Source organism: Chiroxiphia lanceolata, chromosome 5 (assembly GCF_009829145.1).
Source record: "Chiroxiphia lanceolata isolate bChiLan1 chromosome 5, bChiLan1.pri, whole genome shotgun sequence".
NCBI classification, from domain to species: Eukaryota; Metazoa; Chordata; class Aves; order Passeriformes; family Pipridae; genus Chiroxiphia; species Chiroxiphia lanceolata.
Genome location: NC_045641.1, coordinates 51,777,105 through 51,801,649, shown reverse-complemented (window position 1 = coordinate 51,801,649; position 24,545 = coordinate 51,777,105). Strand labels below are relative to the sequence as shown.

Genomic DNA, 24,545 nt, shown 5'->3' with positions numbered 1-24,545 from the left:
TAATCTCTCCCAAATATCCCCTCCCATAATTCCTCAGTGAAATGTGTTTTCCCCTTGCCACTCCACAGTGACAAAGCAGCACTGGTAAGGGGGGGTTTTCTAACACTATAATGGCAAGACCCCTGACTGTGGCAGGAGGAATGTGACTGGCAGCATGGCAGTATCACTGCGATCATACTTAAATATAAGCACAGACAGGAATTCCAAAGAATAAAAAGCGACCTGGATCCCAGCAGCATTGCTCTAATAATGTCTATTAAAATAAAAAATAAACCAAACTCAGTTTAGCTTGGTCAAGAGGAGCAGAAGATGTTGCTTCCACTTGTTGACAGACGTGACAGCACAAACTTCCATTACAAAAATATGTAGAAATCAGCAAATTGCAAACTGAGTAAATTGTGTGTTATGCCAAGAGAAGTCATCTGCAGCATGACTAATTATAGAAGAAAATATTTGCTATACCTAATTTCAGACTTTAGGGAGAATAACTAATTTCCTGCCAGCTTGTTTTCAAAGGCTCTAGACTTTAACAGACAGGCTTGTGAGTGATCACCTGTTTTTTCTCCCCATCCCACCTCCCCTCCTCACTTCCATGTACAATACCAGAAAACCACAAAGTGCTGAACAATATTGGCATTGTTCTTAACTTCAATTTAAGAGCAATATAATTCAGTTTCTTTCCAAAGCATTTGTAGAGAAATAAATTACTGACTCTATCAGCACTGGCTTTGAATATCTCACTGGCTTCTCTATCCAGTTCAGCATTTCCAGCCTCTGATTCAATGCAGCCTCTGTGTACCTTTATCCATTACCACTTCTTCCACTGTTCATAATTTTTGCATGCCACTTTGCCCAACTATCTTTCTCTTGGTTTTTTATTTTCTCCTTTACTTTCTTTGCTCTCTGTGCTTAGAACCTTTCCTTTCTTTGTGTGACAAACAAGCATTATTTTCTTTCTCCTAAACCACTGACAAAAACCGTGTCTAAAGATCCAGTGAATTTCTATTAGACGTTTCAAAGTAATTTGCTATTCTGTATCCAAGTATAGCGGTAATGCTGTTGCATTATAGTCCATCATCTAGGTCATTCAGGTCCCAAGAAATCAAACCAGAAATTAAATTAGACGCTCCTAATTAAAGAGCAAAAGCTTAAGTGCCTGCAGTTACGATTGCCTGCAAGATAAATGCTTATTATGGAGCATTTTGGAGAGTGTCACTATTTATCTAGGTGACTAAATATCAAATTTAGATACTTGTTTTGGATGCTGCAATCCCCATTTTTTACTGACTTGATTATCCCTACTTGCAGCCCATTGCACACTGGCTCACCTGTCTCAATTTCCATTACTAGCTTTCCTGTGTTCTACACAAGACTTGACATTCTGACACGATCCCTGACAACAAGTTATCACTACCAGTTGTTTAATCTTGGAACTGAAGTAGCACATTACTTCAGCAGTAAATGAATGAATGGATTGTGAGAACAGCCTGTCTGCTGACCCATGAAAACAATTTCTCTTTCTTTCAGGCTGACAAGATTTAAATCTTCAGAGACTCAGATTTTCATCTGCTTTTATTTCCAAACTGAATCAAATTACACAGATGTGTGAGCTGGGAGCCACTTTCTAAATATGACATGCCTTCCCTCCCATTAAAAAGATGAGATTCTTTACAATATTTAAGCACTTGGTGCACAGTCAAAGTTAAGTATAAATTTCCCTATATCACATTCTTCTCTTCTTTTCGAAAGGAAATGTCTGCTGTATCTTGGATCTTGGCCGGAGAGTACAATATAGGCAGCGAGTGTTGTCTGGGGAACTGATGACCTTCAATGAGCAAAAATCCTTGAAGAGCAAGTGAAGTGCAACAGGTGCTTGTGGGGCATGTGTTTGAAATTAAGATGAATAAACACCTGCTGAGGACTTTTTTGTGAAGACTGTGAGGGGATAAAATCCCAGGGTTTCCTTTGTTCGGGCTCCCTCCTCGGAGGCACCACACTCAAGCTGTCATTCTGTTATTGTATGAAGATTAAATTATTTTAAGGATCCAGATGTCTGAGCCTCTGCTATGGGAAACCCCAGTTTGAGCCAGTAAGGAAACCTGGTCTGGCTGAGTGTGGGATGTGTAGGGAGTCAGGCAAGGCACCTGTTGACTCCGTGGAGCCGCCCGCTGCAAAAGGGCTTTGGTCCGAGTGTGACTGACAGAGTAGGTCCTGAATGGTCAGACTGGAAAGTTTCCTTGAGAGTAATGACTCCTTCTAATGAAAGCCTTAGCTTCTGTGACACATCCACTTGCTGGCTGCACATATTTGTGAATATATTTTTATCCTGCATTCTTGTACAGAGTGCTTACCAGTCTTCTCTGGACTGCTTGTCATCTTGAAGGAATCTGGGGAAGGGAGGCAGAGTGAAAAACACAGTTCCTAAGTTTAGAATCCAAGACTTAGTTTATGTTTTATTTGAAGTTTATGCAGAGAGAGCACCCTCCATTAAGGTTCATTATGCTTGGGCATTCAATGCAAATTCAAAATTTATATTTTCAGGGTTTGCTTTCCCTTGTGAACTAATGAAGATCCTGTTTTACTGCTGCTGAACACACTGACAAGGTACAACTACTTACATGGCAACTGTTGAGCTATCAAGACCACCTTCTACCTGATCCTGGTATGTCTCATATTTGCATCTCTTGCTACGCCAGGAAACAACCCAGAATTAAGACAGGAAACAAAAACCAACCAGATCTCCCATTTACTGCTGTAAATACTACTATACCTGGCCTTCCCAGGCCTCACAGGAATGGGTTCTAAATTGCTGTCCCTTGGGTAGCACAGACCATTGGGGACCAGTATTCTGCATTCCTCAAAAGCCTGAAAAGCAACCACAAGAGCTGACAGCAGATACCCAGAACTGGAAAGGACTGGGCCAAACAGTCCACTGTCATGTTGCTGCAGTGTTCCCATGACTTTGGTGACAGTAGATTGTTCATCTTGAATTTTTCTGGTTCCAGCTGAGAATAGTCTCCAGTTTTTGGAGTTGATAGCATGCCTAAGTGAAGGCATAGAATGAACAGTGAAAGAACATGGAAGAAGAAAGAATATTTATCACTTCTCTCCGATCTCCATAGCGTGCTACACACATTGAGCTTCACAGTATCTCACTTGTTTGTATGGACAAAGCACAGCTGATATTCACCTATGGCCTGATATAAAATCAGCTTAGAAGGGGATTTAGAATACAGGCCCTGTTTGCTCTCCCTTATAAACAACACAGCAGCGAAGCCCGAAGGCTGAACATCTTGTCTCCCGCATCTGCCAGCTATGAAGGGTTACAATAGAGCACAAAACACCAACACATACGCAGAGATCCTTGAGACCCTTTCACTGGTATTCCCTTTCCCTGCATCCACTCATCAGGAACTTACAGACTGGAGGTTTAATATTTCATCATTTCCTAGAAAGGACATGTTAAGGGATCCATGGAAACAGATGACTGTGAAAGTAAGAGACAAAAAGAAGAAGGAAAATACAGATGTGGAAGCAAGCAAAGAGTAGCCAGGTAATAGGAACAGAGTGAAATAGAGCTTAACACGAGCTTTCACTGCTGTGTGAGCAGCACATATTCTCTGAGCCTTCAGTCTCCCAGTCACTAAGGACAGCCTCCTGGCAAACTCTGTCAGGAAGTGATGGATTCTTTCCAGAGTGCGTGAGTGGCTCAACTGCCTGTGTATTTGTGTAAACTCTTTTAAGTGAATAGTGTGGCCAGAACGGTGAGTGGTGATTGGAAAACCTCAGAGGCCTGGGAACTTTGCATACATCATCATGGATTCATTTATGCTTTTTCTGCTTCTTAGAGCAGAGGATATGTGTTTTACACATTAGTATATATAAGAAAAGGTCTGAGTAAACAAATGTAAACATGTAAAATGCATATGTGTGAATTCAGGGAAGGAGGGCAGGAACTGGGTTTGAAAGAGAAGGGGCTACAGCTTGCAGGAGCCGCATTTCCTGCAAGGAGCAAAACTATTCTCACCTATCATCCACTCTGAAATTGCATTACAAAGCTGTGTCTTGGACTCATCAGCACTGAAACATGATCTTGGGAAACCAGCACAGAAGCAGATATACAAGGCTTGACTCAGCAATGAAGAGAAAAAAATAGAGTTTAAGGAAAAAAAAGGCAACTCTAAATACTTTTCAGTTAAGAGATCACGGACACACTGTTCTTTTGAATAATAAAAACTACGTTTCAGCCAAAGCAATGACTGCAGCTTTGAAGAGCCAATAATTAAGGAAAGAAGTACATGATTTGGTAAAAAAGAAAGGATGAAAACATTTCTCCTTCCCCCTTTCTTTAAAGGTCATTTTAGCAAAACAGAACAATCAGACAGACTGTTAGTGCAGATATTTAGAACTTTTAGGAGACAATAAAAGCCAGCTGTGAAAAGTGAAAGAAAATGAAGAACCCAGAAATAAGTAACTAAAAGAGAGAAGGCAGAGGCAAAGAAGGGGAAGGAATATTGGTTGGGTGATAGAGGGCAGACGGGAGTGACTAGAAGTCAAACCTGTGCTTTTCTTCATTTTATTATTTCACTTAGGTCACTAAGAGCTTTACTATCCAGAAGACAAAGGCATGAACTTTCCTGGCTGTCACTGAGGAATTCAATGCAGGGATACCATCTGTGACACTCCAGAAGTTACAGTACAACTAATAGTTGGATATTAGGATTCCTGCAATAATAATAGATTCTAATAATAGATGCCTGCACAGTACTCTGAAAATCTATGTTTATAGATAAGTAATAGTTTCAGATTAGTCCTGTGGGGATAGGTTTCTCTACCTCTTTTCTCTACCTCTTTTTGCTGTCCTTGTGCTTTCTTTGCCTAGCCGTAAGCACTGGAATGAGGGCCTCCTGGTGGTGGAATCGGCGGCAGTCAAGCAGAAGGAAAGCACAATTCTTTGCAAAGCGGTGAAACGGCTGTTCTTTTATCTCTTGAGTTGGCTATAATGAAAAGAAACACAGAGAGAAAAAGATGTGTCTGCTTTGTCAGTAAAATATAGGTGATGTATTTAATACCTAGGATACTAAAAGAAGGGATGTCATTAACTGCAGAGCACTGAGGCAACAGGAATTACCTCACTACTGAAAAAAAATTAATTGGGCAGGGAATTAATTTCAATATGCCAAAATAGGTTTTATAGGTTTCAAAATCAGTCTCGTTTAGCCCACCAGGCAATGTAGCAAGTTTCAAGCAGCAATAATTACAATAAATACTCTTTTTTACATCAGAGTAAGCTTAGAGTAAGCCTACTGAACTCATCAGTCAGTGGGGGTTCCCTAAAATTATTGATATAACAGAGAACAATAATAATCCCATAGTGTATATGAAAAAAGGCAAGAGAAACACTATGGAGTTAAAAGCAGCTCTGAGACTACCTAAGCTGTTGATTCTCTATCGCTTGTGAACCAAAAAAGCTGAAGAAGATGCTCCAAATTAGGCTACCAAGAACAGCTTGGGTCTGTTCCAAAATTTCCACATTGCCATGTGCTGCAGCCCTATCTTCATCCTGTCAATCTCCCAGCCTTCCACCAGTGTTCCCAAAGATGTCTTTGTGAGAACATACACAGCTTCCTTGCACAATGACTGTGATATGCAGTTTCTTCGCCATTTAATGAGCTTTTGCAGGACCTAAGTGATCTCCAGTTATTGTCCCGGCAGAGAGTGTGTGTGCTAGGCATTCACTTCCCCACAAAGCAACAGGCACAAAAAGATGCACTGTGCTATGCCATGATGCTTTTAACATCGTTCAAAATCATATGTCAAACTACCCCCTGGCAGGAGAACGATGCAATACATCGAGAGGCAGTGCTCGAAATAGCAATGGTCAGCTCTTGTCTCGGTATCTACCTGATGTGAGCAGAGAAACAACTATGAAAAGCTGCTGCCAGAATAGCCCAGGAGGCTGGTGCAGCAAGGAAATTCCACAGCATTTTTCAAGGAAATGGAGTCTGGCAAGAAATGAAACTTAGTAATGCCATGCCAAAGAAGAAAGATTCCTTAAGCAAATCACAGCAGAAATCAGACACTGAACCTCTTTCTCTCAGTCTCCAGGAGAAGCTTTCTGACTCTCGTTCACAAGCCCTACCAACTGTGAGACTATTCACACAGGTGTTACCCACCATGCACACAGCCATCAGGCACACACAGAAGGAAGCATTCACCCCATGTGCCACAGTAGTAGGATTGGGCTGCCTGGCCTTTTCAGAGTCTCTGCTCCACAGAAAGAGGCTGTCAGGGAATCAAGGTGAGACCCTGGATACATGAGACAGTTTAGTTTTACAGTAACTATAATGTATTACTTCAATACTCATCCTGCTGAGTGCAAGGAGAACTCAGGCAACAAGTGGGCTGAAACATAGAGGTTTCTTCTAGGAAGGTGAACATTACTCCTCCTGTGTTATTGGCAGGGCACGTCCTGACCAGAGCTTTTTGACATCTGTCGTTGGTCCCCCTCCCACCCCCACAATAAGAAACCCCTTAAGTGTTTACAAAGGAAACATATGTGCCTTTGTTTTTGAGCAACTCAGGGAGATGCATCTCTCCCCTGGAGCTCTTCAGGTCTGAGTATCTGTTTGGAAACTCAGAAATTTTCAGTGCATATAATGAATGAAAAAGAAGAAAGTGAGTGTTAAGATCTCAGCCCCTCACTATCCTATGTGGTCTTTGGCTCTTATAAGCACCCAGGATAGCTGCATTTTTTTTTCAGTTCAAAATTCTAATTTTACATTCTCTCAGCTTTTCTTCCAAGGTTCTTGCCCTCATTTATCTGGACCTTCATATTTCTTATCCAATGGGTATTAAATGCTGATAGAAGCCATGACTACTTCACAAAGACTTTGCTCAGAATGGCAAGTTTTTGTTCTACTTTTAAGGGTGTTGGTTTCCCCACACACAATATAATTGCTTCTCTTATTGCAAAAATCACTAATTTCCAGTGCACAGACTCTGGTACACCAGGTCAGAAGGCCACTGTTTTTATAGCATGTATCCTGCAAGAAACAGACATTGCTTAACTGGACTAACAGAAGATAGTGCAGCACCAGAGATTTTTCTTGTCTCTAGACACTGGGTTTAATTGTGGTATCTTTTCAATTTTCATTCCAAGAGAGTCATTTTCTGGTTCACTTCAGGCAGGGTGCCAATTAAGCACACTGAGAATGAAAGACTGTTGATTTTTTTTTTCCCCTGGAGTATTAATACATGTACAAACCAAAGTAAAAGGTTGGTGATTTTCTTCTTTTCTTCTCCTTTTATCTGCCTGCCCCCCCCCCCTTTTTTTTCTTCTTTTCTTTATTGTTCCCTTTTAACCAAAGTCAGCATCTTAGTATCTCATTCATCTAAAATTTTCAGGAAAGCCCCAGGAAGTCCTCAACAGAAGCTTTTCTAACAATGAAGCAAGTAAATTCAGATCATTAAATTCTAACATATTGGAGAATTATTTTATAATTTAGGAATGGCATTTTGCCCCTGCAATATAAAAAGTACTGGTGATATCTGCTACATACCCCTGCTGTTCATTTAAAATATTATCCAAACTAACTGCCACAGCCACCTCCCATGGAATACAAGCCAGCAAGTAACACAATAAAACTAAATGTATTCCATCATGTGCTGAAAGGGAGGACTTTGCAACGTGTGCAGGAAATCAGGACGCTGGGACTGCTTCAGAGAAAGGCATGTGAGGAGCTGCTCCTGTGAAGTCGCTGTGCCTGGAGGTGTGTAAGGAAAGACTGGACGTGGCACTTGGTGCCATGGTCTAGTTGACACAGTGGAGTTCGGTCATGGGTTGGACTCGATGATCTCAGAGGTCTTTTCCAACCTAACTGATTCTGTGGTTCTGTGGGATACTTCCCTCTTCAGCTCCTCACCCATCATCCCCTGAACACACGCAGTCCAGGATTCCAGACCTCCTCCACTTTTTCTCCCATGTTCCCAAGCACGGAGGGGTTCTCTGCCTAATGGCTTATAGGTATTTATCTGAAAAACAAACAAACAAACAAAAAACCCATCCAAAACAATTTCAGAAAGTCTTCCAACCGACTCAAGCATTTTCGGGAGGGTGCTAGGGAAAGCGCGGAGAGCACATCACAACTTCGATGCGAGAAGACCCTCATCCCCACCGCCCCAGCCTCTCCGCCCCCGTCTTTCCCCACCACGGGAGGCGGAGCGGACCGGCGGATCCCGTCGCCACGGCAACGCGGCGGCCGCAAACCGCTCCCGGGACACGCGGCGGATCCCACTGGGGACGGACGGGGAGCGCCGGGAGCCAGCGCGGCCCAACGGAGAGGTGCGGGCCCCCCCCCCCCCCCGTCTTTGAGGTGAAGCCCGATGGAACGGCCCGGCCCAACCGCCCCTGCAGCGCGGGGCTGACCATACCACTGCGGGGCGGGGGTGTTCCTCATCGGTTCTGCTCTCGCCGAGCCCGCTGCTTTCGCCAGTGAGATGCCGGGAGGGAAAACAGAACAAAGGAGCATCCCGATGGCGGCCCGTGCGGGGAATAACGCCCTGCGGTGCTCCCCTCGCAGCTCCTCGGCGTGCCCGTAGGGTGGTACGGCCCGTGCCCGGCCGGTGCCGGGAGATACCGCGCGGCGCGGGGGATACCGGCCGAGGGCAGTGGGGGCGGGTAGGGAGGGGACACAGGTGAGGAGAGGGCACAGGTTGGGAGGGGGCACAGGTGAGGGCTGGGGGGGCTGTGACGCTTTGCACCCTCTGTCCCCCATCCCAGTTTGTTCACGTGGCAACGGAGGTGCGAGGGAGGTGCCCGTGGAGGGCCGGTGCTGCCGGGCAGCGGTGGCGGGTGAGCAGCCAGGTACCCCCCAGACCGCCATCTCGGCCTCTCTGAGAGCCAGGGGGGCACTGCCTGGGGAGAAAGGGTGCGAGGGCTGGTGTTGGGTGGAAACCGGGAAGCGTCAGTGCTGGAAAATGGGTGGCTGAAGCAAACCTCACCCGTGCCAACATAGCTGCCTTTGTCACATCACTGCTCCTGTCCCACAGCCTCAGACCAGCCCTATCCCTCCTGCTCTTTCAGGGAGCCTCCTGTAAGCCCGGCCTGCAGCACGCGATGCCCCTGTTTGGGAACTCCTTCAGCCCGAAGAAGACGCCCCCCAGGAAATGGGCCTCTCTCTCCAACCTGCACTTTGTGAGTCCCAGCGCCCATGGTTTGCTGCAGGAGTGCTTGCTTGGTAACCCGGGTGGGTGGCTCCTGCTGTGAGTACCGTAACCCTTACAAGAGCTCCCAGCTTCTTCTGGAGGAGGAAAAAGTTCTTCACCCGGAGGGTGGTCAGGCACTGGAACGGGCTCCCCAGAGAAGTGGTCACAGCACCAAGCCTGACAGAGTTCAAGAAACGTTTGGACAACACTCTCGGACATGTGGTGTGATTCTTGGAGCTGTCCTGTGCAGGGCCAGGAGTTGGACTCGATCCCCGTGGGGTCCTTCCAACTCAGGATATTCTATGATTCCAGCTGTGCTGCTCTCTTCCTGCGGTGCGGCCCCGTTTCTGATCACTGGTGACTATATATGAAAGTAGAAATGGAATAGCTCAGAGAAGGATCATTGTTACCCTACATGCAGTCCAGAACCATTTCACTGAAAACTCCTCACCAGTGGTCTTCAAGCCCAGGGAGATGAGTGTGTGTTTGGGTGGGAGAAAGTGCAGGGATGGTAGTGAGAGAAGCCAGTTGTCTACTGCAGCAGTACATGACCAAAGCAGGATTCCAGGATCCAGGGCCATTCTGACCAGCATCTTCCATTTTAATGCCAGTCACTAAGAAATGGGAGAGCAGGGGGTGGCTTGGAATTCTGTGGAATGCTGAGTGTGATCTTCTCCCTGCAGCTAGATAGATCCACCCGTGAGGTTGAGCTGGGCCTGGAGTACGGCACCCCTTCCATGAACCTTGCTGGCCAGAGCCTGAAGTTTGAAAATGGCCAGTGGGTGTCAGGTAGAGTGCAGCTCAGCTTGTTTTGGTCTGAAGTAGCCACAGTTGGCTGACAATCTATATTTTGACCTCTTTCTTTCCTCCCAGAATCAGGATGCTTCACAGGAGATCGCAGGGAATTGCAGCGCTTGCGCAAACGGAACCAGCAGCTAGAGGAAGAAAACAACCTCCTTCGGCTGAAAGTGGATATTCTGCTGGACATGGTGAGTCTTCACCCTATTCCTGCCTGCCCATAGCAGTGGAGATTCCTCGGTGAAGGGCCCAAGTGAAGGGTGCTGGGACTGCTGAAGGAGGCTGCTCCCACTGCACCTTGCTTTCTGCCTTACCCTGCTGTGCAGCGTTCATGTAACAGTGAAGTGACTGTGGGAGTAGAGCTTGATCTGCTCTGTGAGGAGAGAGAAAGGTTCCCCCTGCACCAGAGCTTGTTGTGAATGCTGTGGCTGAGGAGAAGGGAGCACCTGCAAGCACCGTGTCTCCTCTTTCCCCTTCTGCACGGAGAATGGCATTTTTCTTGCCACTCTGGCCTCTGCCCTAACTGTGAAACTGAGTTATAGCCACCCTCTCTGGTCACAGAGGATTAAAGCTTCCATCTGCTGTCACGAGGGACATGACATCTGTTCTGTGTTTAAACCTGTGAATGAAAGAATTCCCAAGCCCTAAATAAACCAAAATTCAGCCTTATCCTAAGATCACAACTTTTGTGCTTAAAATCTGGAGAGACTTTCAGTGAAATAGAACACATGTGTCTTCTCCATCTATTAAGTGATTTAGCCTTTATGTCAGTCTGGACAAATACTCATTCCTTTATTTTCCTTCCTTACTCTTCACGTGTTTTGAAACTGGCAAGTGGCTTTTGTGGCTGGAGCACTGAGCAGAAATCCTAGCTGCTCTCCAGGTTTTCCGGGTGATCTCAGTGAAGTGTGACATGGCAGCTTCCCCCTTGCTCGAAAGGAACAAATTCCCTTCTGCAGGTCCTGGCTTGCAGTGGTAAATCTCAACTATGATGTGAAGTCAGAGAAGCCTCACAAGCTTTTAACTCACTCTTGTCATCATTTGCCGTGCGTTGCAGCTCTCCGAGACCACCGCTGAGTCCCACCTGATGGAGAAGGAGCTGGAGGAGCTGAAGCAGCACAGCCGGAGGAGGAAGTGAAGAAGAGGTGGCTGGAGAATGGGGCTGGCTCTGGGTCTTGGTGCACAGGATGCCAGGGCCAGCTTGGGCCTCCCAGCCACGTTGGTACTGTGTGTAGGTACTTTGTTTCATGGGACCAAGAGTGACGAGATGCCTCCAGCATTGTGCGGTGCCGTGATGCTGCTGATGGTTGGTTTGGCACCGCAGCACTGTTAAAATTAACACGTTTTTTCTCAGAGCACTTTACCTTGCAGCAGCCCAGCATAGATACCCTTCTCTCCAAGGCAGCCGGACAAGGGCAGTGGAGAAGATCCCTCTCCGTGCGGGCTCCTCCTTGCCTTAGGAAGGCAGGGAAACCCCTGCCCCCTCCAGCCTGTCCCTCCACGGGGAGCCCGCGGAGGCTCGTACAAGCCTCACCGCCTGCCTTGGGCGAGGGGGATGCTGGAGTTGCTCGTTCTCGAGGGTTTTGCATAATCTACATAAAACCTCGCCTTTAAAACACGGTTCTGTGGGTGTTTGTGTCGGGTCGCGCTGCGCTGGGGCGGCCGGGCGGGGGGAGTGGCCATCGTTCCTCCGCGCCGCCAGGGGCCGCTGCCTCGCCCGGACCGGGCGGCGGGAGCGCCGCCCCGCTTCCGGCGGCGCTCCGCCCGCCGCTCCCCTCCGTCCTGTCTGGTGGCGATGGCGGCCGCGGCGTCCCTGTCCCCGGAGGAGCTGCTGCCCAAGGGCGGCGCGGGCAAGGCCGAGGAGCTGGAAGACGAGCTGGAGGAAGAAGAGGAGGACGACGAGGAGGTATCAGAGCGGGCGGCGGCGGGGCGGGCCGGGCGGGCCGGGCGGGCGCGGTGACCCCGCGGGGCCGGGCGGCAGGGCCTGACAGGCTGGTGCCGCCCGCAGCTGGACGAGACGCTGGCGGAGCGGCTGTGGGGGCTCACGGAGATGTTCCCCGAGAGCGTGCGATCGGCGGCCGGGGCGACGTTCGACCTGTCGCTGACGGTAGCGCAGAAGATGTACAGGTGAGGGGGCGGCGGGAGCCCCTCGAAGCGGGCCCGGCTGGCGCGGGGCGGCTTTGGCCGCGGGTAGCGCAGTGCGGGGCAGGCGGGCAGCGGCAGGGCCGCGCTCTTTTGTTTCTGGGCGGCGCGAGGAGGGCGGGGGTAAGGTGCCACCTGGAGCTCGGGGGTGGATTTGGGGGAAGGCTTTTGCCCGAGGCACAGAAGGGAAGCGTGGGAAGGGAAGTGGGTAAGAAGTGGCTAAAAAACTGATTCTAAATCGTAATGTTCTTTCTCCTTGCTAGATTCTCTAGGGCAGCTCTGTGGATTGGGACCACCTCCTTCATGATTCTGGTTCTTCCTGTCGTCTTTGAAACGGAAAAACTGCAGATGGAGCAACAGCAGCAGCTGCAGCAGCGACAGGTGAGGCAGGAACGGCCCAGCCCTCTCTCCTAGCCCTGCAAAGTCGGCTGGGAGTGCCAGTGCCTCCCCCTGTGACCAGCTGCTGCGGGAGAGGAGTGCACTGTTACACACTGCGGCCTCACTCATCCCACCAGCTTCTCCAGCTGGATGTTCCAGTGGGACAATCCTGCCGATTCCCAGCGTCAGGCTGGTGGCAGTCTCTGGCAAGCACAACCTGGCTTTCTCCAGCTGAGATAGGCCTTGAGGGGCTGGCATAGCTGAAACAGGGGCTGTGGTCAGACACTGACCTCGGCTGTGGCACTGCCAGTACCTGTAGGAGGGGGGACAGGGTGGGAATCCTTCCTGTGTCCTTGAAGCCACTCAACCAGTTGTTTTCCTTTCAGATCCTCCTTGGACCCAACACAGGGCTCTCAGGGGGAATGCCAGGGGCCCTGCCTCCGCTGTCTGGAAAAATCTAATTTGCGGAAGCTGAGTTGGATTCATATCAAGTGGGAAGACCTCGCGATTATGATATATTGAACTGTTGATTTGTTGGGTCAGGGCATTTTTTCCTTTTGTTTGTTTTTGGTTTTGGTTCTCCTTTGGGACATTGACCTGTTCACAATGAGGGGGGAAGCCCCTCCTCTGGACCTGATGACGGTTCCTGTCTGCATCCCCCCTCCTGTAGAAATCATGAGTATTTCCTTTTATTCAATCACTATGCCATAACCAGGTACAGACTTGGACTAGGGGAGCTCCTCTGCCAGCTTCCTTGCCCCTGCCCCCCCAAAACCACCCTGGGGCACAGGTCGGGCTTTGAAAAGCAGCAGTCAGAGAGGACAAATTCTTTCCTGCCTGACTTGGAGCTGAAGGACACCGGTGGCAGGAGGTGACTTTCGCAGCAGAGGAAGGAGGGGTGCAGGTGGCAATCCATACCCCATGGAAAACACTCTTTGGGAAGATGTGTCTGCAGAAACACTTTCACTGTAGCTCTGTGTGTGTGTGAGAACAGAGGGAGCAGCAGGCCAGGTTTGAGACGATCACATCCACGCAGATTCTCTGCCTCATAAAGTAGAACTTCAGATATCAGCTGCGTATTTTTTTGTATGGAATATTAAATAAATCCAACCTGAGCAGTGTGATTTTAATAGATGTCCTTGAGGGAGGCTCAGTTCTTTCAGAGCTGTTGGGAGCTTTGTGGGTAGGGACCTCTCCATTTCATGCACTTCCTGGCAACGGGGAAGGGACTGACATGGCTCTGTCACCCTCGGAGTGGGGGGGAAGCCTTGCATGGCTTAAGGGAGTTCTCAGGGAGGTGCTCAGCACCTAGTGACCAACGTTCAAGGTTCTAAACTCACAGAAAGGTGGTTTTATAACCAAAGAAAAAAAATTTATTTATCCTTTACATACTTTGTTACAGAACAATTCAGTTGAACATACAGAAGCGATAGGACATTTATATGGAAACTTTTTTTTTCCATTTTTAATATTTGGTTAAACAAAATACATCTCTGTAAACAAACCCAAGACAAGGCTCTAACAAAACCAAACAAGCAAGAAAACAAACAGGGGCTTCCCCACTCTCCTGAGCAGTGGGACTGGACCGGCTCACCCACCCTTGGGCACGGCAGCCTCGCCTCCCGCAGGGGTGTGATCGTACACTTTCCCTTTACCTGAGCAGCTGGATCACACTGTTTCCCCCCCATGGGAAAGCAGCTGACGTACAAGGAGAGGAAAGTAGCCCCAAAGTATTTTAAAACATCTTTGCATATTGTGCACTGTCCATTGGCTTGCAGTTTCCGTCCAAACGGTTTTTCTCCAAAGTGCAACTTCAATCAGCATAGAAAACGTTGCTGTTGAGATATATTTTTACCCCTCTTGAAGAAATGGCTTCAAGTCAGGAGCAGAATGCCTGCAGGCTGCACATCCTGCCTGGAAAGTGTTTAAAAACTCTGCCAGCTGGTATTGGTCATTGGAATGTGTTACGAAATACGACTTTTTAAAACGTAAGAGCCGTTTGCCCTTTACTGTGGGAGGCTGTGCTCAAAGGACTGCAAAACAGTGCTTGCCAGATGTCCAGGGGGCAGTGAACACCATCATCCCGTCCTCATGGCCTCTCTGTTGGGAAGGTGCCATTTTGGTGGTCTTTCAGCTTCGAGCACCCACTCATGCGTTTGCAGAGCTCTGAAGAGAAAAATAACTGAGAAAAGATTGTTACAAGCCCTCCTTTCACCAGCTCAAACATCAGTAATGAGACTTTCCTGCACGATGGAGCAGGATCCTTCGAGCTCTATCAGGTAACAGAGGCTGCTGTTCAACTCAGACATGTAAAGAGGGAAGCAAACAGCAGCTCAGCCAGGAAGTGCTAAACAGAATGAAGTCTGTTCCAAATTCAGCATTACCACCTCCTGCCATGGAAGGCATGGCTGAGCTACAGCTCATCTGGGTGATTGGGAACAGCCAGTAGGGATTCTGCTTAGAGTCTCCATGTCTAGTCACTCTTCCCCACAGAAGGCAGGAAAAAGCAATTCATCCATTAATGGAATGTTTGTCGGCCAACACTAAAGGGGAGATTGGTTCAACTACCAAGTCAGGGTGTCTCTAATGCCTGAAAGTTCTGGTGGACCCTCTGCAGCTCCCACGCCAGTGGCTACTAACTATGAAAGGGCAAACCTGACTGTTACGAAGGCTTCCCTCCTCAGCTCATTTTTATTTTGTAACTTGACCCGTTTCTGGGACGTTTCACATGACATTCCTGACTGTGGACTAGGCTTCTGAAGAGGGAAATAGAAGGGAATGAAATTTCTCTCAAAACCTCTTCAGCTTTATTCCTCTCTCCAAGCAGCCTCTAAACTGGGTGACCATGCAGAAAACCAAAATAGGTGTTAAAAAATAAAACAAAATAATCCCCCCCCGCCCGGCACCACAGCACGAAGAAACCCAAGCAGACTATGGCCTCTCTCCAGTCCAGAAACTTGATACTCCTCAGCCTGTGCTTGCTGTTTCCATGTCACTTTAGCCAGCCACACGCTGCCAAAGAACCGCTCACCACATACATAAATCCCTGGAGACACTGGGGAAGAATCCTCTAGCTACCCGAAGAATTTCTTGGAAGATGACACTGTTCTTATTATTGTTTCCTAATTTCTGGCACAAACCAGCCCTAAGAAGCAGAGGGTCGTGCTGAGCACCGTACCATTCCTAGTGTTTTGAGTGTCCTGAGAGATCCTTAGGAATTGCAAATGTCTTCATGGTGACTTGTTTTGGAGGGAGAGACTTGTGAAGAGGTGGCAGCATGCTCGGCCCCTGCTCCTCCCTGGCAAGCCCTGGACAGGGCAGGGTCCCACCATACACGGCCTTGAGCCATGTGGGGAAAGGGACGCCGGAGGTTTCCAGGCACCCTCGCCCCCAGCCCAGTTTTAAAGAGCACGATGCCTTCCCGCCGGCCAAAGGGCACGCAGCTCATCCACCTTGCAACTAAAGTGATTGGCTTCCAGTTTCCTCCACTCTGGCCTCAATTCTTCCCCACCCACCACCCCCAACGTCCTGCGCCATTGCCCTATTGCACCAAGGAAGGAAGAGAAGAGCCTAACAAAGGAAATTCCAGACAGGAAGAGTAGGGGCATCCATTATCCAGGTTTTAGGACATCAGGAGTTTGGTAAAGGGGAAGAGCTGTAGTTGGAGGACAGAGTCGGTCCAGATCACACGTCAGCTCTCCAGGTCTGATGTGCTTCCACCTCCTCTGGCACCACCAGTAGGAGTTCACAGTTCTTTCCTCTCAGCTGGTGTTTCAAAAATTTCCTATCATAAAGAGAAATAGAAATAAGTGCTACCGAATGTAGAACTCTATCATCTTCTACAACAACTAAATGCAACTAACTATGTAGATGTGACAAGAAATGGGAGAAACACACCCCACCCAAAGTCTTTAGTTATTTTACAACAGAAAAAAACCCCAAACAAATATTAAACTTGTCCCAATAGATTCAACACAGCTCTGCCCAGAAAACTCTCTCTGAATCACACAGACATTATCTTAACCTCAGAAGAGAGAAGTCTATATAGATGTCACTTTCCAAGGCAGCAAAAATAGAATTAAAACCAAGTTCAATTTCTTCAGATTTCCAAGATCAAGAATCCCACTGTAATTTAAAATAATTCCAACAAATCTGGGAACACTTGCAGAAAAAAACAGCCCATCATTGAGATGTCCTTATCACAGGTCATAGCATCTGGTCATTTGACATGGTTCTTAAGCCCCTTTCTGCCCTTCAGCTTTTTCTAATACCAAACTTGGATTACTTCCAATAAATCTGAAAGTTTATTTAAATCTGAATGTTTTCTCTGATACCTTTTGTTCCAGATTTCCAAAACTCCCAGTACAGAAAGCCCATATTTACTAGTGAAGAACAATACACATAGGATAAAATCCACCAGAACCTCTGCACCGTAGTTCCATAAAAACACTCCAGTGTTGCTTTATCCCAGAAATTCACAGAAGGCTGACATTCCCTTTACCAAGACTTCAATGGCATGGTCAGCTCTGCAAATACTGCTGATGTGCAATCCCTATCTCATCACAAGTCTAGTCAAGACAGCAAGGCCGCTAGTAGGATTCACAACACAATGGAATGGAAACTAAACAACAACCAAGAGCAGGTGAGACTTTATAAAGCATTTACAGCAACTATCTCATGTTAAGATTAAAGAGGGAAGAGGAGCCAAGTCAGTGCTTCCATAGGAAAGTGATTTCTAACAAACAGCTTTCACTGCTGTCAGGGATAAGGCTCCACTTTTAGTCTGGAAAGCCTTTTATTGGGAACATAGAGACTGTTACTAAAGAGGCAAAGACTGCTGAGACTCTCACATTCAAGGAGGGAGCAGGGCACAGCACATCTTGTTGCAGGGGTCACCCACTAATACCAGACTTGGCCTCTGCCTTTACCACTAATGACAGAGCCAGACACATTAAGAGGCCAAGTCAGGCTCTCCTGAGCTCACAGAGATTGCCGCTGCTGAAAGCATTTCCCTAGCTCTCTCCAAACGGGGCATAAATCCAAGTGGAGGCACAAGAACTTTATTACTTTCAAATATTTACTATTGAAGGTCAACCATACATGTTTCAATCACTGTTAAAGACACATTTGAGGAAATCCTACCTGAGCTCACTTTCACCTCCAATCCACTCGGGCATCTTGAGCTTGGAGTCGAGGTTGTAGTAGGTGCCTCCCACCTCCCGGACGCAGATCCAGTGCTGTCGCTTGAGGGGGAGCTTCAAGGGGCCCCAGCAAAGGCTGGAGGGCAGATTCATGATGAAGCCCATCACGTTAGACAGGGCAATGGCGTTAACATCCCTGAAAGAGTGCAGAGAACAAGACAGCAGTAAGATTATGTTCTGGTGCTTTCAGTTCAATCTCTTTCTCCTATTTACAAACAGCAGCCACCTCCAGAATTACACAAGTTGTCAGTACCTGCGCTTGTCCCACCAAACCGCCTCGTAGCCTTTGGTCTGAAGGGCTGCCATGATCACGTTCACATCATAGTTCCCATTTCCCAGCATGCTCTTCTTGTGGGGGGTCACCATGGTGTTGGGAGACAGCCTGCAAACAGAACAGGGGACTGCTCTAGCAGGCATTTGCTGAACCTGTATTCTACAGCCACAAAGGGCTACTTGCTGTACAACCTGAAGGCCATTTTCAGGGGTTTTGTGTTTAAACGCAAACTATTCCATTCCCCCTTTTCATTCATCAAAGGGGCTGAGGGGACTAAGTAATGCATTAAGAACAATTTTGGCGTACAAAACCTCCAAAGGTCCTACCTTTGATGCAAAAAGAGACCACAAAGCTTTCCCCCCCACCACTCCCTTGAACTGGTACTTTTTGAAGGATGCTTCAATCATGATTTTTCCTCAATTCACAGTTGGAGTGAATGCCAGTTTGCCATTTAGGACAATGGCTATTACAATTTCAAGAGTTCAACAGTCAACACCGGTCTTGAAGACTGGATGAGAAAAAGAGGCAGGGGAAGCTGGATGCAGAAAAGGTTGTTCTCCCCACCCTCTCACTGGTAAATGAAAGAAGCATTCAGACGCAAAGCTGTGAAGACATTTGCAGCTGGGAGCTCTCTAAAGCACTGCTTCTGCTAGATGGTAAAAAATAACTGTTGCTGTAGGTAACTAAACAGATAATCCTGTTGTGAACAAATCACTTCAGCTTTGACCTATAAGATTGCTTAGACATCACTTCCATTACTACAGCATCTGAAAACGCAGAACCACACTCTATTGTGTTCATCTAATCATAGAATATCCTGAGTTGGAAGGGATCCACAGGGATCAAGTCCAACTCCTGGCCCCCACAGGACTGCCCCAAGAATCACACCATGTGCTTGACAGCATTTTCCAAACACTTCTTGAACTCTGTCAGCCTTGGTGCTGTGACCACTTCCCTGGGGAGCCTGTTTCAGTGCCCAATCACCCTCTGAGTGAAGAACCTTTTCCTAATATCCAACCTAAACCTCCCCTGACACAACTTCAGGTCATTCACTTGGGTCCTGTCACTGGTCACCAAAAAGGAGAGATCAGTGCCTGTCTCTCCACTTCCCCTTGTGAGGAAGATGTGGACTGCTACGAGGTTACATGCAAAAATAGAAGACGGACTTTCCACAGCTTCAGATAATGGATGTGAGACACAAAACATGGAGATATGTGGCAAAAAACCCTGTTATCCACTTTTATTGTTTTATGCTTTCCCCCCGCCCAAGAAATTTTGTAAGGAGGGAAAATGATGATGGGATATATTATGATGAAGATGACAGCTGAAAAACCAAGCACAGGGGAAACTGGGAGCAGAGAACAGCAAGGTCATGTAATGTCAATCTAAAGAAAGTTAAGCCTGAGATCAGTTCTGTTGTAATGAGTTGCTCTTTTGATTGGTAAGGACTTCCTTAGTTCTGCTGGTGCAAGGTTCAGATTTCATATCATCAAACACCCACATTTCACCTGCCTCTCCCTCCTGTCCACTCCATCCCCCAAAACTCCTAATGCTCCTGCACATTTTTTGCTTGGCCTTTAGCACTGCACATTCTGCAGGCATATTTCATCCAGTGAAAATCCCTCAGCCCTTCTGTATTCCTGCCCTGACAGCATAAGGCATTTGACAAGAAGAAGAAAGCAGTGGTTTGAGTAGGGAGTTTCACACCAACCAAGGTCTGAAGACAGGTAGCTTTTGGCTTCAGCTGTGTTTTCCTGCACTGGAGCAGACTGCAGCAGAACAGCACTCTCTCCACAGGAGGGTGGGGAGAACTTGACTATAGAATGGAGAAGAGTCCACAACACCATGGCAAGAGGAAAAGCTGTTAATATCCACAACGGGGCATTTCCGAGTAAGGCAATGACATTTTCAGAGATTCACGGATTCCAGTCTCAAAGCTCTGCTGTATTTACTGGTCACAGAGATGCAACTGTAGCTTGTCACAGCTCTTCCAGCATCTCCATAAAGCAAGATCACTTGGCTACAACTAATTCCTCAAAATCAGCGCTTCATCCGAATTCAGGAGCACCAGCGAGCTAGGAAAGCCTCACAACCAAGAAAGCCCTCTGGGTTACAGAAGCACCCTCTCCTTGCACCGTACTCCAGACACAAGTTTGAGAGCTGAAAGAACACACTGATCTTTGTTCCTTCACGTGACTTGCAGAGCTCCAGAAATGAGACTAAGAGACCAGCACAGGTGACAGCCTCAAAGAAGTGGCACCTGTGACCAAACCTGCACCAAGAATTGCCTCAATGTCGCTATCCACGCACACACTTAAGTAGGGTCCACAATCATCAACTGAAGGATTCTACTAGATAAGGAATTAAGTTGCCTCCCCAAAGTTGTTATTTAGTTTTTTTAGTTGGGTTTTTTTGGCAGGGGAAGGGGTTGTTTGGGGTTTTTTTGTTTGGTGTTTTTTTTTATCTAGACACTGAGCTGAGAAAGACTGACAAAGCTGGACAGAAATCCAGGTAATCTCAGTCAGAAACTTTCATCAACATATTATCTTAACACAAGGGGCTCCGAGATTGCTGTATGCAGCTGTCCTTCCCAATCAGGTCTCAATACACAGACTCCAGTGAAGTGATTTTGTTTGTATCTCCATGTAACACTTGGAACAGGCAATCTTAATTCCTGCAACAAAAGCCAGAAGAACATCAAAAAGGTATTAAAGAAAAGGGAAGGACTAAAAAATCAGAGGGGTGCCTGGAACAAGTTCTGGCATACTCTTGAGATGATAATCATCAAGACTGGCCTTTCACAATAGGATGCAGCAAAAGGGAAGCTAATGATTAAGCGATGCGGTTCAATCATTCTCCAAGGGATGTGGTAAAAGCTACAGAAAGCTTAAGTTTACTTGTGATTTCATTACCTCGTCAACACTGGGTTTAAAAATCATACCACAACATTTTTGTAGCTTATTAAAAATATTCATCAGTCCTTTAGCTACATACAGAATATGATAAGACACAGAAAAGACAAGTGATATATAAAAGGCAACTAAATCCACGCTTTTTAAAGGCAAATCAAAGAGCTACACACAAGTAGTAACCCAAAAGAAATGGAAAGGCAGTGGCAATTCTTACACACAGCTTATAGCTCATCCATTTCCAAGAGGAATTTCCATGTATACCTCCACACTACCATAGGGCTGAATCAATCTATCTTCATCTGACTATTAGGATGGAGCACCACCAGGTTGGACTCAAAAACAAACTCTCCTTTCTATGGCAAGAGGTCTAGCAAGATTAACATCCCATCTCTTTTTGAGAGGTTTCATGCTGTACACTAATTCCGTCTCACCAAGCCCAACAAAAGCCAACTAATTAGATCATCACACTCCTTCTACCACATGAACTGCCTTTGTTTGCTTCAGGCCAAGAGCAATCCAGCTGTGACTAAGATTCTGACAATTGCTGCTCTAGAACAAAACCACAGTGTCTTTACACTGGACAAAAAGTGCCTTGAGCCTGCCATGGACCAGCAGGAGTTTTATCTACAACACTATTGTAAATAGCATTTCAATCTGATATCTGCTACTGTCCATTACCACACCTCTTTTGCCAAAGACAGGCATGAGTCAAACACCAGTTCCGTAAATCTGCCAGTTTTCAGGAGAGCAGTGACAGAGGTGCACAGCTCCCTGCTCATCAGCACAGGGCACCCCGACTGCCTTGTCCCACTACATAACTACATAACCACTGCCATGACCTGGGATTTCCTACCTGTCACAAACACAAGATGCTGTCAACTGCTGAGCATAACCTACGTGACTTACAACATCTGCAGGCTGAGCATCAAAGGAGACCTCTTTTCCTATATGATCACTTAGCTCCACCAATGAAAGAGCATCAGAATTTTTAAAGGCACAAACAGGACAATTTCCACAAAGCATCAAAACAGCGTAAAATAAACACTGAGCAAAGCATGAGCTATTGCACGGGATACTCAAAACCACTTTAATTATCAGAATTAATTATTGGAATTATTATTATATTAACCACTTTAATTATCGGAAGCTGTTGGGAAACATTTAGCAACGCCACAGAAAAAAGGGGTCCAGCTACTGAAATTAAATCAGGGTCTTGCTGCATGGAAAAAAACCTGACATAATATTTGAAGACCTTCACTGAACCACTCAAATAAGGAGTCACTCATTTTGCAAAGCTGCTAATTTCCAAAAATCTTAGAAGTGTTGTGATACTAAGTGAGTTTTTATGATGACCTATTTGTCATTCCTGCTGCCTTCATTCTCCCAAGGCAATCCCCAAATGTGTTATTATCATCAAGATAATACATACAAGTCAGGGGCAAAAACAGGGAAGATGGACAGAAGAGGAATTGAGGTGGGTAGGGAAGAAGACAGCAGTCCAACCCCATGACAGCATCTGTAATAAAGCCCTTGGACCCAAAACTGGCAGCCAGAGTAGGTTAAGAAACAAGTAAAAAGAGAAAGAATTTCTGCATGGAGGAAGAAAAAAAAAAGACCGGGTGTAAAAAAAGAAGATACATTCATCTCGAAGCAGTGGCATAGTCTGAACCCCTCCTTTTCTTTACATTTGCCCAAATAAGACCTGAAAATTCCTCCAGTCAACAGAGGACAAGGGGTAGTTACCACCAATACAGAGAGTATCCTACCTCTGGAAAATCTCCTGCAGGGTTTCCCTGGTGAAGGCATTGCTGTCCTGGAAGACATTGTTGAGGGCATGGAGGGCACACAGCTCCCTGCGCTGCTTCTCATGGTAAATGTGCAGTGGTGGTGGCTGGGGTGGCTCTGGCGATTCTGATTTGGTCTTGTCACCTTTCCATGGCACACAACTCATTTTCTCGATGGGTGGATGTGGAGTAGTTGGTGAGAAATGAAGGAGGCTGAAGTTTCTGCCTCCACAGTCACAACAGCAGCTCACTGCCCCTTTCTTTGGTGGGCTAGCGCTGCTTCCAGCTCACAAACCCTCCTCTTGTGCTTCAGTTTATTCAGTAATTCCCTCTGACAGCTGGTTTTAAAAACCACATGAAGATCTGCAGCATATTTTTCCTCCCTCCTCCCATACCCCATAAAATACTTCCCTTCCCCTTCACAGAAAACAAAAAAAGGAAAAAAAAAAAGTCAAAATATACGATTCCCCTTAGCGTCTAGGTACCAGCTGGAATTTATCACATCGCTCCTTTTCTTCCATCTCCTTTGGTCTACAGTGACAGTAAAAGGGTACCCAGAGCAGGTAAGAAGGAGAAGCCCACCCAAAGTGCCAAAGCGGTGACGATAAAGCCAGCGCCTGGTGCTGCCTATAGGGGCACAGCGTGGTTAAGCACTTATCAGCTGCATTCCTCCATTCCTTTGGGAACGAATGAATCCTGGCAGGAAGATGCCAACAGCTCGGGAAAAGAAACCGCTTCTTGCTAGGCCACGAGAAGCCCAAGTCCAGGCTGCGGGGAAGGCGATTCCTCACAGGTCACCCTGCGCTCCGACAAAGGGAAGTCTCCGTTAGCAACGGCAGGAGGCGGCACAAAGCCCGTGGGAGGGAGGGGAGCACAGGCGGGACCAGCCCCACGGCCTGCCCCGCACCTTCCCACCTCGGCCCTCCCCACCCTGCGCCCTCACAACCACCACCACCACAACAACAACCCGGGCGGCGGTCGCTTCCCGCTGCCGAGGCCCAGCGAGCACCGCAACCCACCGCGCTGAGGAGAAGCCCCCGCCTGAACCCCCCCAGGCCCTCGGGGCTCGCGGCCGGGCCGAGGCGCCCCCCCTTCCCTTCGGGAGGGCCCCTCCGGGCCGGGCCGGGCCGGTACCGCCGCCACCGCCTCCTCACCGCCCGCTCGGCCCCTTGGGCCGCCCCCACCGGCGCACGCGCGCGCCGAACCGCGCTCACGCCGCTCTCGCGCACGCACACGCGCGCGGAACCCGCCCCCGCCCACCGCACGCGGCCACCGCCGCGCGCAGGCGCGGTCCCACCCCTTCTGACGTCAGCGCCAAAAACGAGCCGGGATAGCGCTGAGAGTGGTTTCACCGCCAGGTGAACAAACAAACGCCAGTCCTCCCCGGTTTCGCTCTGTGCCGCGGGCTGAAGCTTGCGGCAGTGGAGGAGTGGACGTGCGACCAGGCGGAGGACCAGGACGGACGGCTTTCCCTGCCGCTCTGCAGGGGTCACCTGCCGGCCCACAAAACCCCTCAGCCAGAGAGGTTTCCTCCTTGGCGCTGGCGTCCTGCCTGCCGGTGGGCACCGCAGGCGGTCTGAACACCGGGGGCTCGCATGGCATGGAGGCCTTCTGCCAGGAGCCCGGGGCGGAGGGGCCCTTTTCCCACGCCGGGGGCTGTGGCGGAACGCCGGCCCAGGACAGCCAGTCCCGCGGGCTGGAGAGACACCCAACGCGCCCTCCCCGTGCCATTGGCTCACAAAACTGTCAGTGAAAAATCACCTCTTTCTCATTGGCTAGCCCGAGAGAAAGCCCACCCACTGGGGCGGGTCCTGTGGCAGCCTCTTAGTGCCGCCCCGTCGCTCGAGTC

General features: G+C 47.9%; 4 protein-coding genes and 1 long non-coding RNA gene across 9 annotated transcripts in view; 2 read left to right on the top strand and 3 right to left on the bottom strand.

The window, feature by feature from the left end:
• Positions 1-8,309, bottom strand: part of DMC1 (DNA meiotic recombinase 1) — a 31,612-nt gene extending 23,303 nt beyond the window's left edge. Inside the window, exons 1-2 of the mRNA XM_032689177.1 lie at positions 8,067-8,309; positions 4,849-4,997 (exon numbers count right to left, since the gene is read on the bottom strand). Of these exons, the coding sequence (XP_032545068.1) occupies positions 4,849-4,997; positions 8,067-8,171 (254 nt within the window). The 5' untranslated portion in view covers positions 8,172-8,309. The remainder of the gene's footprint in view (positions 1-4,848; positions 4,998-8,066) is intronic.
• LOC116787511 lies at positions 1,555-2,859 on the bottom strand. The gene is made up of 2 exons (XR_004357316.1): positions 2,771-2,859; positions 1,555-2,387 (listed from the first exon to the last, which is right to left on the bottom strand). It is a non-coding gene; the product is annotated as an uncharacterized LOC116787511 (long non-coding RNA).
• Positions 8,242-11,624, top strand: CBY1 (chibby family member 1, beta catenin antagonist). 3 transcript variants are annotated; one of them, XM_032689187.1, is made up of 5 exons: positions 8,242-8,344; positions 9,086-9,196; positions 9,891-9,996; positions 10,081-10,196; positions 11,063-11,624. In XM_032689187.1, the coding sequence occupies exons 2-5, from the start codon at positions 9,119-9,121 to the stop codon at positions 11,141-11,143; spliced, it is 381 nt and encodes a 126-aa protein (XP_032545078.1). In that variant the 5' UTR covers positions 8,242-8,344; positions 9,086-9,118; the 3' UTR covers positions 11,144-11,624. The 3 variants fall into 3 exon arrangements, with proteins under 3 accessions (XP_032545078.1, XP_032545079.1, XP_032545077.1); XM_032689188.1 differs by lacking the exon at positions 8,242-8,344 and adding an exon at positions 8,411-8,714; XM_032689186.1 differs by lacking the exon at positions 8,242-8,344 and adding an exon at positions 8,413-8,697.
• Positions 11,625-11,751: 127 nt separating this feature from the next.
• On the top strand, positions 11,752-13,659 carry TOMM22 (translocase of outer mitochondrial membrane 22). The gene is made up of 4 exons (XM_032687394.1): positions 11,752-11,911; positions 12,014-12,132; positions 12,411-12,528; positions 12,912-13,659. The coding sequence occupies exons 1-4, from the start codon at positions 11,801-11,803 to the stop codon at positions 12,984-12,986; spliced, it is 423 nt and encodes a 140-aa protein (XP_032543285.1). The 5' UTR covers positions 11,752-11,800; the 3' UTR covers positions 12,987-13,659.
• A 2,455-nt stretch (positions 13,660-16,114) lies between these two features.
• JOSD1 (Josephin domain containing 1) lies at positions 16,115-24,476 on the bottom strand. 3 transcript variants are annotated; one of them, XM_032687393.1, is made up of 5 exons: positions 24,458-24,476; positions 22,679-23,495; positions 17,980-18,108; positions 17,668-17,862; positions 16,115-16,309 (listed from the first exon to the last, which is right to left on the bottom strand). In XM_032687393.1, exons 2-5 carry the CDS (start codon positions 22,861-22,863, stop codon positions 16,210-16,212), a joined length of 609 nt encoding a protein of 202 aa, XP_032543284.1. In that variant the 5' UTR covers positions 22,864-23,495; positions 24,458-24,476; the 3' UTR covers positions 16,115-16,209. The 3 variants fall into 3 exon arrangements, with proteins under 3 accessions (XP_032543284.1, XP_032543283.1, XP_032543282.1); XM_032687392.1 differs by lacking the exon at positions 24,458-24,476 and adding an exon at positions 23,851-23,921; XM_032687391.1 differs by lacking the exon at positions 24,458-24,476 and having other exon boundaries at positions 22,679-23,651.
• Between the last annotated feature and the right edge of the window lie 69 nt (positions 24,477-24,545).